Below are 18,304 nucleotides of genomic sequence, written 5' to 3' on the forward strand. Positions count from 1 at the left end.
AAAGCTGCCTTTCATCCTCTAAGCATTTGAAAATTGAAATTTTTTCTCAATACTGGTGAGCAACTGTGCTTTCCCTCTTCTCTTCAGCCAGGCTTCTCGGGGAACTATCCAATTTGGGGGCTATGACAATAGGCTAATTGAGCCTAATCATTTTCTGCTTTCTAACCACATACTTTTTTTTAACTTGCTGTATTTTAAATTTTTTTGGTCCCTTCAAGGCTGCTTAGTCTAATGATCACTTTGTCTCTCTGTGGTGTCTTCCCTGGCTACCCACAGACCATATAAACTTCTTTGGAGTCCAACTGTGGCTTCTTGCATGAGTCTGTCATTGTCAATATCTACAAGTTGCTTGTCATTGCACATTTATTTTTTAAATGCATCACCAAAGGATTTTTAATTTGTGTGTGCATTGTATGTGTATTGTGTATATGTGTGGGTATGTGTGGGCATGTGTGCATGTGTGCATGTGTGTGTGTGAGTGTGTGGGTATGTGTGTGTGTATATATGTATGTTTGCGTGTGTTGGTGTGCACCTGCGACAGTATACCTGTAAAGGTCAAAGCACAACTTTCAAAAATCAGTTCTCTCCTTCAACCCAGTGGGGCCTGGGATTGAACTCAGGCTGTCAGGTTTGGTGGCAAGCACCTTTACCCACTGAGTCATCTTGCCTGGCCCATATCACTTTTATATGTCAACTGAAAAATATTAGTAGATACTTTGTTTTATGTATATTTTAAACAGTAAGTACAGATTTTGAGTACAGGTTTTAAATAATTTTCTAATAATTTTTACTATGCATACATTACTTGGTATCACTTAATGCATAAAATTTGACAACCATAGCTCCTGTTTGGTGAGTGTGCCATTTCCCAATTTGGAAAACCCAGCTGTTGCTGTGAAATCTTAGGAGCCTTGCACTGAGTGCACACTCATTATCCTTCACTGTGACTGCAAGTATTTTTCATTCCCGTGGCAGAAATATACATAGGTGTGCTCTCTCCAAAGGAAAATTTTGAAATGGGTTCAAACACTTAGAAAAAATATATCATATGACTCATAAGTCCCTTTCTAAGAATGTAGCTTGAGAAAATATTCAAAAAATGCCCCTCTAAATCCAGCCACAAAAATAAAAACCAAAAACCAAACAAACCAAAAAAAAAAAAAAGACATTTATTTCTTGGTTACTTATAATGTGCAGAATTTTGAAAGAACAAAACATTCATATTAGCAAGAGTAGGTCAATAAATTTCATCTCACTCATCCGATGAAACACTATGATGACATGAAAAAAAAATTGTTTTCTGAAACAAAAATAAAAGAGAAGAATGTTGGTGGCTTTTAAGTGAAGAAAGGCTTGTCACAAAAGCATGTGCTAGAAATACAATCCCAGCTGTTTACGATGTGTTCTTGTTACCAGAATTAAAGTTGGGGTGCCACGTGAGGCCAGTGCTCCAGGGGTGAGTGTTGAGAGGAAGGAATGGCGCTTGGGTCTTGAGAAGACAGATTTGCTGTCACCTCAAAGCTCCACCCCCAAAACTCAGAGGCCCAAAAAGAAAAGAGGAGGCTCATGGTCTTCCTCATACAGGCTGTGTGTGGTGGTGGGTGCGGGGAGGCGGCAGGCTCTTCCTCTCCTTCTTTTTGAAAGACTTTGTACTTTTTCTGTAACTTAAACCTTACGTCGCTTAGCAAAGTCAAAGCCTAGGAAGGCTATTTCAGAAGTCTTCAGATGTTCTGGGTAAAAAGAAGTCAAGACTGAGCTGCCCTTAACCCACTAAGGTGGGACTTCGCTTTAGAATTTCAAATTCTTGGCAAAGGGGACGGGGAGAGGCAACCGAGGTGTTGAAGGTCCAAAGGGAAGGGAAGGAGAGGACAGCTCTGGGGAAGAGCCCATCACACCCGTGTTTCTAGACTAGAGCATCTTGATTGGCTTTGGCTTTCTGTGTGCACATCTGCACACACACACACATGTAAATCCTATGCATAAAACAGGCTCACAGTGGGGGACATGTCAATCATGAATTAATTTAACTGCTGGCGCATATTTGTTGTTTACAATTCAAACACAACAATTTTTTACACATAAATACGATAAACTACATACAGCAAGAAGAACCACGAAACAATCAGGAATTATATAAATGTTACATTCATGGTGTTTTGGTTATTTGTATTTGGCAACCTTGAAGAAAACATCTTGGTCCCTACCTTGGTGAATCTAAAATTCTGACTGTAAATCAATATCTATCATATGTCATCTCTATCTACTTAAAACATCTACCTAGACCCTAAAAACATCTTACCCCCTAAACAACTGAGCTTAAGTGTAAAACTAAGCTAACTGGTCTTTGACCCCATCAGAGAGTTGAGAAGGAATAAAACTACAATTTTTAAGCCTATCTACAATAACCCCTTTCAGATGGTTTTGGTGCCTGGATACCGGCAACCTCATTCTCAAAAGGAATAAGACACCACACATTACTATATGAGAAGTTTATAGACGTTATCTTAATCCCATGCTTTGCTTTTGCTGCCTAAGTCAAGCCCTGAGATTGTCTCATGAAGAGTGACTCATAGGCACTCAGTAGCACGCAGCAGGGAGAAGGCGGGCAGCACCCATGCAAACCCTCAGCAAGTGGACTGCCAAGGCTACAAAGCAGGGCTGCAGCTGGACGGCATAGCCCTGAACTCAACTGATTCCTATTGGTTCTTTCCTCTTTGGGAAATTACAAAATACCTCTGCCTCGTTTTTCCCATCTGTAAAATGGGGATTAAACTGTGTGCAGAGCAAGCGCCTGGCACTAATGCAGGAAAATACCTGATCAATTGCACTGTTGTTATAGTCATTTTCAGTAGACATCACCACAACCTAAAATGCTAAAGAACTCCTAAAGGTATTTGAAAACTTTGTAAACCTAAAGTAAATTATGTATAGCTCTTAAAAACCTTTTCATCTAAAAAAAAAAAAAAAGCCAAAAATTCTGGGTGGCACAGTGGTACATGTCTGTAATGCTAGCATTCAGGAAACTGAAACAGAAAGATTGCAAGTTCAAGGCCAGCCTGAGCTACCTAGAGTGACCCTCAAAAATAGATACATTAATGGACAAATAAAAATAGGTACATAGATGATAGGTTGACAGAGCTAAATAGACAATAGACAATAGGATAAGATAGAGAGTCTTAATAGACAACAGACAGACGGATAGACAGATGGAAAAACGGGTACATAGATGATATATATTGATAAAGAGAGCCAGGTAAATGATAGACTAATAAACAGGTAGATAATAGATGATAGCTAGATAGATATAGAAATGATTAGACAGATGATAAATAGAAGTAGATGATTGATAGATGATGAATTTGGTAGATGATAAATAGAAATAAGTGATAGATGATAGATTAAATAGATAGACAGACAGAGATAGATAGAGCATAAATAGGTAGGTAGTCGACATATATAAGTAGCTAAATGGTGTTCTCTGTAGAATATAGTCTTGAGCTTCGTCCAATGTTGTATTTAAAATGACAGAACATACTTCCTGACCCAACATACTTCCTGCTTGTTTTTAAATATGTTGTTTTAGACAGAACATAAAGTGCACAGCTGAGCCAGGGTCCAAGTGTCTGCTCTGAACTCATAATTATTCACATTCAATGGCTTTATTTTAATTATCTAAATTGTATAAAATTCTGCTATCTGAAAAAAAAATAACAGCACAAAGGTGTGTATGGTGAATTTTCTTGTCCTCTTGGATGATTGTCTTGCTTTTGAACTCACACTGCTGTGATACTGTGTACCCGTTTCACCATAAAGCAGAAAAGCAGAGGCAGATGGCATGGGCTGCACAATCTAGAAAGCAAAGCACAGTGTAAACACTGAGTTGGATTTGCATCTTAGCCCAGCCAGATTCTATAGTTACGAATTAAACTCTCTAAGCTTCAGTGTCCTCACCTGTAAAATGGATTGCCTGGGATAAGGTGTGTAAATTATTTTGCATGTTGTCACATATCAAAAGTCCCAGGAAAGTCCTGGGAAGATGCCTCAGCCACTAAGGTACTATCCATAAAGCATGAGGACCTGGGTTCAGGCCCTACCACCTGCTTAAAGTTGGGTGTGATTGCACACATCTGTAATCCCAGCACTAGGAGGCAGAGATAGTTGGACCATTGGTTGCCCAGCCTAGCTGAATCAGAGAGGTCCAAGTTTTGTGCAAGACCCTAGCTCAAAAAACAATATAGAAAGTGGTAGAGAAAGGTGAGCAATGCCTACCTCTAACTTACACACCTATGCACACACAGAGGGCCACATATGTGTATATATATACACACACCTCAATACATGTTTTATTCATGAGTAAATATTTATTAAGCATCATCACACGTGTTGTCAGAGAAGAGCAAACATGCTAGATGCTGTAATGGAAAAGCATGGGTTGATTTTACAGTGTTTAACAGGACAATTCCGCCTAGACTGGAGTCAGGGGCATGTGGGTGGGTACAGGAGGACCAGAGAGCCTTTCTGTATGGAAGTGGAATTTAAGCTAAGACTTACACAGCAAATGGGTGCTTACATCACAAAGATGATGGAGATGCAGAGAATACTCCATGTAAAGGAGAGCAGGGGGTCCTAAGAAAGAAAAACATTCCATGAATCAGAATGGCCAGAGCACGGTCAGGGCAGCATGGGAAGGAGAGAGAAGCAACACGAGATCTTCTGTCCTCCTAGACCATGTTAAGGATTCTGGATTTCATCTCAGGGTCCAGGAAGATGCTTAACTCAGATTAGCAGAAATGTCACCAAACTGTAATGACAATTTTTAAGATGATCCTTAGGAAGGGGACAGTGACAGACAGGGAGAAGTCCTATGAGAAGGCTCTTGCAGGTAGCAACTGTTGGCACTTGGGTTGGATAATGACAATGGAGTCAGTTGGGCATTAAAAGCCAGGAATCTGATCCTGGTGTGGCGGCACACACCTGCAATCCCAGCACTCAAGGAGGCAGAGGCAAACGGATCTCTGTGAGTTCGAGCGAGGGCAGCCTGGTCTGCAAAGCGTGTCTGGGACAGCCAAAGTGACACAAAGAAACCCTGTCTCAAAAAACAAAAACCCAAAACAAAACAAAATAAAAAGCCGGGAATCTGAAATGCAGAGCATCTCACCTGGACCTTACTTTCCTAGATGGTCACATCCTTACCTATTTGAGCCTGATCAACTAAAGGGTTTATAGGAAGTGATAGTAAATAATTTCAATATTATTTCGGTCAAATTGTCATCTGTGATGAAAATTTGCAAATTCCTTAAAACATTTCTTCTATAACCACTCTCAAAGACAAATAAGTCAAGCTAGGTAATTTACCATAGCAAGCAATATATCCGTATTATTTTATACATATGTTTAAATTTTTTCCAGTAGACAATTTCCTTGTTACAATATTAAAAAGAAAGCAAGACGTTCAAAACAATCAACAGCCGGGTGCGGTGGCACACACCTTTAATCCCAGTGCTTCGGAAGCAGAAGCAGGAAGATTTCTGAGTTCCAGGCCAGCCTGGTCTACAGAGTGAAGTTCCAGGGCAGCCAGGGTCACACAGAGAAACCCTGTCTGGAAAACCCAAAACTTGCTTTCCCTCAGTGCCGTTTGCTTCTCAAGACACTCTAAGGCCTCAGGGTTAAAAAGGCATCATGAAGAGTATTTTTATTTCACTGATTTATTTTATTGGTTCCTTGAGAGCTTCATAAAACATGTTTTGACGATACTTACCACCTTCTTCCACCTTCTCAGATCTGCCCCCTTCCCTTCCCACCCAACTTTGTCTCCCCCATTTTTTTAATCCTTTAAGATCAGTCTGTGCTGCCAAAACATTCTTGGATTTGTGGTCTTCCACTGTAGAATAATCAACTTACATGGGCTCCACTCTTATGGCTTGTCAATTTATATTTTAATATTTTTATTTTTTCTTTGAAAATCCCATCTGCATTTGTACAATGTATTTTATCACATCCATTCACCATTACTGCCTTCCGGGTTCCAGCTCTCTCCAGCTCCCCCTGATGATGCCCCACCCCTACCAACTTCGTGGATCCCCCCTCCCCGCCTTTTTTCCCCAGTAAGATGATCTACAGTAAGACTTCAGTCATGTGATTTCAAGCAATCCCCTAGCAAGAAGAGGTATCAGGTGACATGTCAAGTGGGAATGAGAACACTGGAGAAGAACCTTCTCTGACAAACATGACTGCCCTTAATAACAGAAAAATGGCACTCTGCACCCAGGACTGGGTCTTTCTCCTTACATTTTTACCTACTTTTATTTACATGGTGAGTGTATGCCTGCTTATCTGTGTGCATACACACACACACACACACACACACACACACACACACACACACACACACACACGCACGCACTTGGGTTCACATGAAGGCTAAAAGGGAGTATTGGATCCCTAGGAACTGAAGTTACAGGTGTTTGTGAGCTGCTTGATATGGGTGAAGTAAAATCTCACACGTGTGCCCTCCATTTTGGGGTTGTAGTGAATTCCAGATGCAGTTAACCTGACAACCAAGAACAGCCACCATAGAAGGGGTAAGAGCAACAACAGGAAGCCAGTTAGAGGGTTGACATGGGATCCTAACCAAAGGAGATGGTGGCCTCAGTGGAGAAGGACAGTGGCAGGAGATTGAAAGTTCCGTGGCCAGGACCCATTGTTAGCTGTCATGAAGGAGTTAGGAGAATGAGTCGTTGAAGAGGCCAGCAGGCTTCTGGCCTGAGGAACTGAAGGGAAAAGTTGCCATTGGCTGCATGTGGAGCAAGAAGGTTCCATGGGAGACAATGGGTTGACTCTGGTTTGTTAAGGATGAAACCATTTGTGAGCATGGGGAGAAAGGTCTGATGATGTTTCTGCACTGCAGACTAGAGCTCAGGATTTAGATGGAGTATGGAGAAGAGGGTGTGAGAGTCGTGGGTCAAAGAAGGAAGCCAAGGTGCAGAAATCAGTGAGCTGACAAACTTAGTATTCTCCCTGGAAGGACCACACAGTTCACAGGAGAGACTACAAAAGACTCCATTAAATTTGAAGAGTATAAAAGTTGCCTCCTTCAAGGCAAAGCTGAACTCCCTAAATTCCTCATTTATGATGAAAGAGAGTGCTATGTCCAATTCTCATTTATGATGCCTATCATCAAGACAGTACCATACACTATTGCTGTTTTAAAATTTCATTGTTCCAACCCCTTATAGTATTTTTAAACTGGCTAGCCTCACTGTACTTAGAAGCCATATTATAGATTCCAAAAGACACCCTGCAATTTTTAGATGAGCTATTAAAACTCTTGGCTATATCTACTTTGACTATTAAAATACCCATATCTGGTAGAGGTCAGGAACTATGGTAGTCAGTATAACTTGAGCCCATGATAGTTCTCTCTATGGCTACAGAGAAGAGGCAGGGAGCTGCAACAACCCCATCCCTAGATCATCCTGAGCTATCGTGGGCAGGACGGGGAGGTTGGCATGCAGGAGCCATTAACAGAAAACAAGCACTTATCCAGATTCTTACATGCTTCTGGAGGGTGGCTCTAGAATCAGAGGGCACACCTATTGTTGACCCAGCAGCCATCAAACGTACTTGGTACAGAGTTTCCAAGTAGGGAAATTGTTCAGAAAGCATTGAACAGCAAGCAGACCCAAAGCCTTTTTGTGACTCTCCTATTCACCCTTCTCCACCCCAACATCAGCCCACTCACCCGTGACCTTGCTGGCAAAAACCAGGACTTAGTCTTCACTTGGCCTTTCAGCACAATGCAGAGGGACACAGTCCTGAAAAGGTCCCACACTTCCTCCTAGGAAGACCGATTTTGGTTATTTATGTCATGACTTTGAATTGATGATGTTTGGCTCCAGACTCGGGTCCACAAATACGGGTGGAGACGATGGTTATCACAGCTGGACTGCAGGCTTTAGCTCTTCCTTCAGGACCCTGTAAAATGTTTTTATAAGTACTGGAAGTAATAACTTTATGAAGTGCCTGCAGCTTAACCATCTAAAATTGCTTGGAGAATGTTCTCGTTTTCATGTAAATATGTGCATCCTGATCAGGAAGATACAGTTTTAGAACTTGAGTTAAGATTCTCTCCCCCCCCCCTCTCTCTCTCTCTCTCTCTTTCTGTGAATTTATAGTTGTGAGTCGATGAAACAGGAATTTTATTCAAAATACCATTTTCTTCCATCAACAGAGGCCTTTCATGGACTCCATAAACATTCACTGAGCACTGTGCCCATCACTAAGACATATAAAGGGTCACAAGTAACACGCATCTTCAAAAAGACTAGAGTCATATATGTAAAGGACCCCATTCCACAATATTGGCAGGAGCCTACATATGATAAAATTGCTGCCACTGTTAGGGATACAGCAACAAAGCTGAAGCCAAAATGCCCTGTCTTCTTAGGGATAGATGGATGGATGGGTGGGTAAGTGGATGAATAAATAAAGGAAAATAGAAGTGGATGCTAGAGAAAAAAAAACCTAACTTCCGTGAAATAGTAGGAAAGGCAAGAAAGAAGTTAGACTACAGGTGTAGATGGGGCTTATGGATGAGTGGAACTTTGACCAGAGTCTTGAAAACAAACAAAAGGAATTTGAACATATTCATGGTTAAGTATCTGTCAGAGGCAAATCACTGAGAAGAGAAGGGAAGTGGAGTGAAAAACTACAGCCACATCTCTGAGGCTGTAGTGATCTTGGTGGATCGACGAAGAGTCTACCCATGCCAAGAAGAAAGCCTTTGTGTTGGAAACTCATGACTCATTTGCACAAGCATTGACTGGGTATATGAATAGACTCTGGACTTCACAGACAAGACCTACGTGCCTGCTTCTGACCATGCCCTTTCCTGTCCCCCACCACACTGCCTGACCCAGAGAAGTATTTGTTAAGCAACTAAAATAAGAAAAGAGAAGATTGTATAGAGAGAGTTCAGGGTCTTGTTGAAGATTCTTGCATGACAGGACGTTATTTGATGATCTCGGACCCATTTTTATCAGTAACAAAAAGACACTGTGTGGTCCATGTTATCAGCAGATGCCTCCCATTTTGAAAGAGAAAAGTGATGCTCTGGGCATTGTTGGCTGGGGTGACAGGGCTTTTGAAAAGCTCTGGTTTGGGCAACTTGGATATATTTGGGGGGATTTCTAGGTCTCTGGAGCTGTCCTGGGACACCCAGAGCAGGCTGTGAAATGCACTTCATCTACCCCTTGTTGACTTCTTGCCTTTCCCAATCTAAGAGTAGGAGTGAATCTGTCTCTGAGAGGATAACTAGCCATTTTATCCCACATTGGGCAGGCACCCAGGGGACCCAAGCCTGCCCTTCCACTCACTTTGCATATTCCCCTTACTTACCATGTCCTCCCATGACTTCATTCTTGCTCACCTTTCAGCCAACATATTCAGAAAAGACCCAACATGCTGACTCTCAAATTAGGAACCACTCGGCTACACTCAAGCATACAATGAGAACCATGCAGTTTATAGTTAAATGGGGTGGGTGGGGGGTAGGGTGGGGAGGAAGGGTTAGGAGAGATCCTTTCAAGCACATCTTCTGGCCATGATTCTAAGTTGGACACTGTCATGGGATACAGGCTGAATGAGGTGTACCAGGCAAAGGCTTAGCTTCTCCAGCCGAGCCATGTTCTAAACCACAGACCACTTGAAGGTGCTATTACAAACTGAAGGCCTCTTTCCAAGAAAATATAGACTGTATATAAAAAGACTTGAAGTTCACAGGGAATTTGTCTATGGGTCTTGAATTGTGAGCCTAGGGTTTCTATACAGGTCAATTCAGGCAGCATTCCTAGTGGATTTCTGGCCACCACTCCACGTGGATATGCTGACGATTTCTGGTACTTGAGAACTGTTCAAATGTGACCTGGATGAACCCTGTGAGGTACTCAATCAGGTCACTATGACACAGCCAAACTAGGAGCCCAACATGGGTCATCTGGTAGACCCCAGGAGACTAAGATACTTGAGTTTGTTCTTACACTGTCATTCCTACAGCATTTCTCTGGGGTTTGATCAGATGAGGAAATTTTCTCCCTGATATTAAGGTGCCAACCAGTTTGGCCTGAATGTTACTTGGCACTGGAGCTCTTTGGCATGGAAAACTGGCCAATTGATTCTCTTCTGTGTCCATTGGATATGTACTAGGCCTGCTACTGAGACCACTAGCTCAACAATAACCAACAATTAAGGGTAATTTTCTCCCATGGTCACAAAAAATCAGATTCTCCTTCGGAGTCAGTTTTTTAAAATCTAGAGTCATTTAAGCTCTAATTTTCAAAATATGATAGTACGAATGCTCTGAAAGGCTTTCTGAACAGTACATTCTAACTTTTTAAGTAACATAGGTATTAATTATACCAGTTTGCTCTTCCTTATTGTATGTGCTGTACAGTGGAAGCTGCCTGCACTCCACTAACATTGCCCATGCCATTGTTGGATTGTTAAATGGTGCACGAAGATTGGGAGTGGGCATGGGTAAAGTGAAATAGGGTCTGGGTCTGGTGTTGACCCTTTAACAAAAGAGTCACCACTGCCTTGTTCAGCTTAACTGTCTTGATCTCTATAAAGCAGAGGGGGGCTCCTGGTCTCTTGAGTCCTGCCAATCCTTGAAACCTAGTCATTCTCTGGCTGTACTGACCTGAGACTCTCTACAACCTAGGGTCTCAAAGTTGTCATCAATACCTCACTCTTTCAGATAGGTGATGCAAAGCACTACTGGGAGGCCAAAAACTTTCTGGCTCCATACTCAGTCTCCTTGATTGAGGAAGAACCAGTAGAGCTAGAAAGGGGAGCCCTCTAAACACCAGTGTTGGGTTGAAACTGAAGCACTCTCTCTCAGCTCTCACTGACTTTGGGAGTAAACAGAAGTACTGTGGAATCCAATTCAGGTAAAGAAATCCACACTGGTTGATCTTCTCCTGAGAGCACTGAGGGAAGACAGTGCTTTCGCCTCACAGCTGAAGCATATCTAACTGTAATATCCAAGCCTTTTAGTGTCTCCTTACCAACACACCAAGGGAGCCCCAGGTCAAAAATGAGAAGCCATGCATTCCTGATGGTCGGGACTTTAAGTAAAAGGTCATACACAGCATATACAGGGGGAGGTAATCCCCCTCAGGAACAGTCATAGGGGAGGGGAATAAGGGGAAAATGGGAGGGAGGGAAGAATGGGAAGATAAAAGAGATGGGATAACCATTGAGATGTAACAAGAATAAAATAATAAAAAAGAAAAGAAAAAAAAGTAAAAGGTCATGAGGATTTACCTCAATTTGCCAGTGTCTGTTTCCTCTTTGGAGTCAAGAAGCTTCTACAATGGAAGAGAGGTTTCTAATTCTCTAAAGGTGAGAGGATTTGTTGCTGTTGGCATTCAGCCTTCAGCACCTGCTCTACCTGCCTCTAGCCAGTTGGGTTTAAGATAGCCACAGTGTTGAGGTTGGAAAAGAGTCCAAAAACCTGTAGCAACTAGTAGTGGATGGAAATTCAATTCACCCAAGCCAAGGAGGTGGCTCAGCCAGTAAAAGCACACAGGTCAAACCCTGACACACAAGTTCAACCCCTGGATCCCACCTTTAGCCAGTTGTGTGCGTGCGGTAGTACTCATCTACTAATCCTGGCACTCCTACAGTGAGATAGGAGTCAGATGCACACCTGCCAAAATGCAAAATCGATAGGCTAGCTGGCTTGAAATACATAGAACAGGAGCAGAACAAATTAATAATAATAATAATAATAATAATAATAATAATAATAATAATAATAATAATAATAATAGGAGTAGGAGTAAAATCCTGCCTCAACAAGGCAGAAGGAAAGACTCTACCATGGAAAATTTTTCCTGTGACCTTCACAAACATTGTGGTATGATTAGACACACACACATATATACCATGAACTCCAAGAATGAATGAATGAATGAATAATAAATATAATTTTTAAATAAGAAGCTCCAAAGGATTGAAATTTTTCTAAAGCCCAAGAATTAAATTAGGCAAATTCACATGTAAAAGATGACCTGACCTACAGGGCAAGATGTTCCAGGAACTGAGCTGATTACTGTCAGCTCCCTGGAAGCAAAGTCAGGACAGAGGTCACTGGGGCATGGAACACAGCTATGGCGATAAAAGAAACAGGTGCTTCTCACATACGGGTTTCAGAAAACATACCCTACCCGTGAAGTACGGCAAGACATATGCTGAGGTACTTGACAGCAAATGGTACAGAATGGGAGAGAGACAAAAGAGAAATACCAATGGAAAAAAATAACAAAAGACTATAAAGAAAGTGCACAAAAAAAAGTGAAGACAATAGGAAGAAAGTAGGCTCAAGGAGAGAAGTCAAGTGCTGTGGTGGTTACAGAAGAAAGCTGCATGCTACAGGGTGGTCACAAGCATAGAGAAAACAAGGACACTCATCCATTCGGTCAGCTACAGTCATCCTCAGCCAGGTCATCCACTCAATAGAAGTGGTTGTTGGTCCTCAAGGTCATTGTGCCAAGTTGTAGAGCTCTGTGAGTAAACAAAAACAAGGTTGTGATCAAGTGGAGTTCACACCCTACTGTCTGGGTCACGAAACAAATTTTGTATTAGTTACTATTCTGTTGCTGTAAATATATATATATATATATGAATGACAAGAGCAATTTAAAGAAGGAAGGGTTTGTTTTAGCTCCTGGTCTAAGAAGATAGAGTCATGGTGGGTATGTCATGGCGACAGGAATGGGAGACAGCTAGTTACATTGCATCCACAGCCAGAAAACAGAGACGGATGAATACTGGGGCTCAGCTCCCATTATCCTTTTTATCCAAGACCCCAGCCCATGAAACGATGCCACCCACAGGGTCTTCCCACCTCAGTTATATTAATGTATAAAATCTCTCACAGACATGACTAGAGATTTCTCTTCTAGGAGATTCTAGGTCCTGTCGTGTTGACAGTCAACACAAACCATCCCACACCCTTAGCATGACTGGTTCCACGCCGGTGCTCCTGATGCATAGAGGACCAGGAACAACCTTCTTCAGTGGTGCTCACACTCTCAAAAAGCATCACAGTAACCTGGGATAAAGGTATCTGAGAAAAAACTGAGTTTGGGGAAATAAGTTTGGGGAATTTAAAGGAGACTGGGTCTGTGTGGTAAGGTTTGGGCAAAGAAGGAGAGACAGTGTGATGTAAAACTTTGCTGGGAACTGGGTGGTAGTAACTCTTTTTGAAGCCTAAGGCCCACTCCCTTTGCAATTGTTTCTTACCCACTGGGAAATTGCTGGTGGAAGTACCAATCTGCATCCCTCCTTCCCCAAAGCACAGCCCATCAGCAGCTCCCTGGACAGAATCACAAGCATCCGCCCTAAAGTCAGAACAATGTCCTATGGTAGGAAAGAGATGTAGCCACCTTCCACCAGGGAAGTCCTCAGATGGGAGTGGGCAGGGACGTACTAGGCTTAGACACATCCAGATACCGTCAGACCCTTCATGAAATAAGCCAAATGGTGCTGTTTATGAAAAGGTCTTTGGCCTGTTTGATCAGCCAGTATTCAGAAATGTTCTTGGGTTCAAGAGAAAATGTTCCTGAAGAATTGAGGCTGGAGACTATCTTACATCCAAATCTTAATATGTTGCCTAAATCCTTTTCTTGCCTTGTACCTTAGCTACGGGGGTGGGGGGGGACCAATGGAATGTTTTGAATAGTGGGTATAGAAACAGAAGACCTGTATCTCCTACTGACAGTGTGGGTCTATCATGGAGGCCCCGGGAAGGGAGCACAGGAGCTTAGTCATGGCTCAGGTAGATCCAAGGAGAGCACAGGAGCTTAGCCATGGGTCAGCTAGATCCAAGGAGAGCACAGGAGCTTAGTCATGGGTCAGCTAGATCCAAGGAGAGCACAGGAGCTTAGTCATGGGTCAGCTAGATCCAAGGAGAGCACAGGAGCTTAGCCATGGGTCAGCTAGACCCAAGGAGAGCACAGGAGCTTAGCCATGGGTCAGCTAGACCCAAGGAGAGCACAGGAGCTTAGCCATGGGTCAGCTAGACCCAAGGCTAAGGAAGTGAGGTCTGGGAGGGGAGAGGGCCTCAGAAGTTGAGGAGTGAAGGGGAGAGGTGAGATTTATGCATGCAAACCTGGACTCTAAGCAGAAATAGCATCCTTGAAGGAGCTGGGGGCTCTTGAATCACTTTAATAGCTTCATGTTCAATGGGCATATGGGCTGTGCTGTTACTGTTGTTAGCTGAAAATTCTTCAAATAAGGAAAATACCTCCCCGGGTTTAGCTGATTTGTTTGTAATGAAGTCTCCAGATGAGGTAAGTTTTGCTATGCCCACTTCATCTCTGCCTGGCCATCTGTCATTAAGCCCAAGCAAAGGCAGAGGCTTGTAAAAATGGGTTGCCTTAATCACATGGCTATCGCCATGAGAGAGAAATATTGGACAATATATAGACATCGGAATGCAAAATGAATTTTTCCCCTGAGAATTGACCATATTTGCATGAAGCCAGTCATCAGGTTAACATAGAATACTTCCTCTGCTCCTGGATGAAGTTGGAAAAGCTTGATTCTAATTCAGCCTTCTCTGTCTCCTGACTACTCACTTCACTCTTCGTGTACACCCTTCTCTGTACCACTCTCTTTCCAGGAAATGTGTTAGTCTAGGATATTCTGATGGAATTAGACTACCTAGTGTCAAGCCTCAGCCCTGCCAGAGACTACCTGAATGACTGTGGTTGAATTACTCAACTTTATAGAGTGGCAGAGGATTTTTTTAATGAAATAGAAATATTGATATTAAGCATTTAATTCTTTATGTGAGCACATGCTTATGTGAAGGTTTATATGTGTGTGTGGATGCATATACATGTGTTTATGCTTGCATATGTGTGTGTGCGCATGAGTGTAAAGGTCAGAGGACAACTTCAGGTCTTATTCCTTAGGCAATTCCATTTTGGGTGTGAAGGAGTGGAAAACAAGTTCTCTAGTGGCCTACAACTCACCAAGTAGGCTAAGCTGGTTGACCAGAAAGCTACAAGGAGCCACTCATCTTCACATCCTCAGTCTTGGATGAGCATGTACCGCCACGCCTATGTTTTTTTAATGTGAGTTCTGGGAACCAACGTCAGGTCTTCATGCTTGTAAGGCAAGCATTTACTGGTTGAGCCATCTCTCCCCAGCCCAGAAGTCATATAAGTCAACAATATTACTAATGATCATTAGTAATGATCATTAAGCAAAAAGTTAGTCATGCGCCAGCAGGGCTCAAGATATAATCAGTGACTCTAAACTTTTTAAAAAATGATTAGACAACACTGAAAACTTGGAACCTAAAGAATAAAACTTCCTCAGCTACATGGTTTTCCATAGAAAACACCCATCAACTCTGTGTGTGTGTGTGTGTGTGTGCGCACGTGCGTGTGCGTGTGTGTGTGTGTGTGTGTGTGTGTGTTTGTGTGTGTGTGTGTGTGTGATTTCTCTGAGACACATTGGACTTTGCAAGATTTGTGTTTGGTGTTAAATGTCCCTACCAACTGCCCCAGCAGTCTGTGTGTTTTGATTTCCATGGCATCTAAGTTTTTATTCTGAGTGAACTCAGGATACTGTTGGTTGGAGTCATCTGTAAGAGCATCCAGCATGCATGTCCTGTGTCCTGACTCTGATGGGTGGGTCCGCAGCTCAGTGAGGAGGAGAAAGAATGCGAATCGAGACTGGAGTCTTGCCATGCCATGAAACCCCACCCTCAGCTAAGGATCTTTGTGCGGCTGGTGGCTGCCAGAAGAGACAGAGCGTCGTCTTCTTCAGGAATGCAGGCCCTGGCAGGCTGCCCCTCTCCAGCGCACATACACCACTAAGTGTTCTCCATGCATTAGAGGAAGAACGCATGAAGTTGGGAAGGAAAGGTGATGAGGATATGGGAGGAGCTGAAGGGGAGAAAGTATGGGCAGATTTTATCAAAGTACATTATATGTATAGTACGCACTTTTAAAACAATAAATTGAAATAATAACACTGAAAGACCATAGACTGAAAGAAAGAAAAATGTTATGTGAGGCCATGAGGAAAACATTCATTCAACCTTCCTTTTGTGAAGACCACAGGTGTAATAAAACTTCCCAAAGCCACTCAGCTGAGTGGACATAGAACTGTTACAGGTAGCAAAGGAAGAGAGGAGGCCAGCTCAGGAGTCAAAGGGGAGAAGAAGGTGAAAGTATGGTGAATCTGTGCTTACAAACCTGTCTGAAAGGGATGAAGAGGACCACTTCCGGTGTGTATAATTCACACAATGCCTTTTCGGGGAGCTAGTAAGTGTTGAGTGGAAAAATAAGGAGCAGTGGGCTGGGCGTCCTAGATCCCACTGCTCACAGAGGATATGATCGGGCAATCATAGGTTTTTTTTTTTTTTCCACCTCAAGACAGGGCTGGTCTGTGTAGCCCTGGCTGTCTAGACTCACTCTGTAGACCAGGCTGGCCTCGAACGCGCAGAGATCCACCTGCCTCTGCCTCCGTAGTGCTAGGATTAAAGGCGTGCGCCACCACACCCGGCTAGGATAATCACATTTTAATACAGGTGTGCAAGTGTCTAGGCTCTACCCAAGTGTGATGCTGCACTCTGCAAAGCTTCAAGGAAGCCAACAGATGGTTCCCTACCACTAAGAGAGGGGGCTGGTACAATCCTATCTGTGTGACACCATCTTAGAAAACGCGACAAAGGGTTACCAGCTGATGTGAGACACTCATGTGCATCTGGAGGCTTTTGAAACTCTTTTGAAGATATGAAAGGACGTATGTTAGTTTGTGGTTCTAGCCAATTGGCCTCTTGACTTGCCAGTCAGACGTGTAACCCTTTGTGTTCTCTTTCAGGGTCCTTCTTCCCGGACTTCAAGCCTCCGGAAACCGTTTTCAAAATAGTATTTTGGCTGGGGTACCTAAACAGCTGCATCAACCCCATCATATACCCATGCTCCAGTCAGGAGTTCAAGAAAGCCTTTCAGAACGTCCTGCGAATCCAGTGTCTCCGCAGAAGGCAGTCTTCCAAGCATGCTCTGGGCTACACCCTGCACGCGCCCAGCCAGGCTCTAGAGGGACAGCATAGAGACATGGTGCGTATCCCCGTGGGCTCGGGAGAGACGTTCTATAAGATCTCCAAAACAGACGGAGTCTGTGAATGGAAGTTTTTCTCTTCCATGCCCCAGGGATCGGCTAGGATTACGGTGCCGAAGGACCAATCTGCCTGTACCACAGCTCGAGTGAGGAGTAAAAGCTTTCTGCAGGTCTGCTGCTGTGTGGGGTCCTCGACCCCCAGCCTTGAAGAAAATCACCAAGTCCCAACCATTAAGATCCACACCATCTCCCTTGGTGAAAATGGGGAGGAAGTCTAGGGGATGGGAAAGGTCACAGGACGAGGGATGACACTGACTCCCACTCGGAAGGCCAGTGAATGCTTCTTAAAGGACAAGCAGGGACCGTTCATGGAGGGGATCCTCTGGGAAAGAGGAGAGGGAGGGTACCAGTTTGTCCGGTAAGTGGGTAGGATGCAGAGGAAGAGGCAGGGCATCTGGCAACTAACTAACTGGTTCTGAATGATGGTGGGAGGCCCGTTGCCCTTCAGCTCAAAGACCTCAGTCATTCTCTGGTCCTGCTTCCCACTACAGACCCTTTCGACAAGAAACACCATGGGAAAGAAAGAAAATCTCATCCACAATCCAAAAAGACTATAAATACAGGATGATGATTTCATTGTGAATATTTTGAGCACACACTCTAAGTTTGGAGTTATTTCTCGATGGAAGGGAGGGGATTTTATTTTCAGGCTGAACCTACTGGCGACTATATTAGACATTTATGGAAAGGGGACCTAGAAAGGAGTGTGGGGTAGTGGCCAGCGTGTTTTTAAAGTGAGTTTGGAAGGACCACCAGATTCTCAGCTTGGGTAAACCTAGACAGGGGGCTTTCCATTGGTTGCTCTTTGATTGGTTCCTTATCCCCATTTGAAACTGGGGTGCATTCTCCACCCTCGGATCTGAGGAGTCTAGCGGGGACTGATGAGGGAAAGCATGCTTTTATCAATGGAGTAAGATATGCCTGGGCAGCAGTTGCAAGAACTGGTGAGGGACAGAACCTTCTTTTGCCTCCATTAAGAGCAAGAGGCTGGAATGGGATGGATACTAACATCAGGCAGGTGCCCTATTACCCTGCAGCCTCTTGGATGTGATAAGCGACCTGTATTTTCCAAAACTCCATAATGGAAATCCAGGAATGGCGG

The 18,304-nt window shown here is 43.3% G+C and overlaps 1 protein-coding gene across 1 annotated transcript in view; it reads left to right on the forward strand.

Moving 5' to 3' along the window:
* Nucleotides 1–17,981, forward strand: part of Adra1a (adrenoceptor alpha 1A) — an 82,605-nt gene extending 64,624 nt beyond the window's left edge. Inside the window, exon 2 of the mRNA XM_051160747.1 lies at nt 16,903–17,981. Within this exon, the coding sequence (XP_051016704.1) occupies nt 16,903–17,420 (518 nt within the window). The 3' untranslated portion in view covers nt 17,421–17,981. The remainder of the gene's footprint in view (nt 1–16,902) is intronic.
* Nucleotides 17,982–18,304: the final 323 nt, after the last annotated feature.

The sequence above is a fragment of the Acomys russatus genome, chromosome 18, assembly GCF_903995435.1.
Source record: "Acomys russatus chromosome 18, mAcoRus1.1, whole genome shotgun sequence".
In the NCBI taxonomy this organism is placed as follows: Eukaryota; Metazoa; Chordata; class Mammalia; order Rodentia; family Muridae; genus Acomys; species Acomys russatus.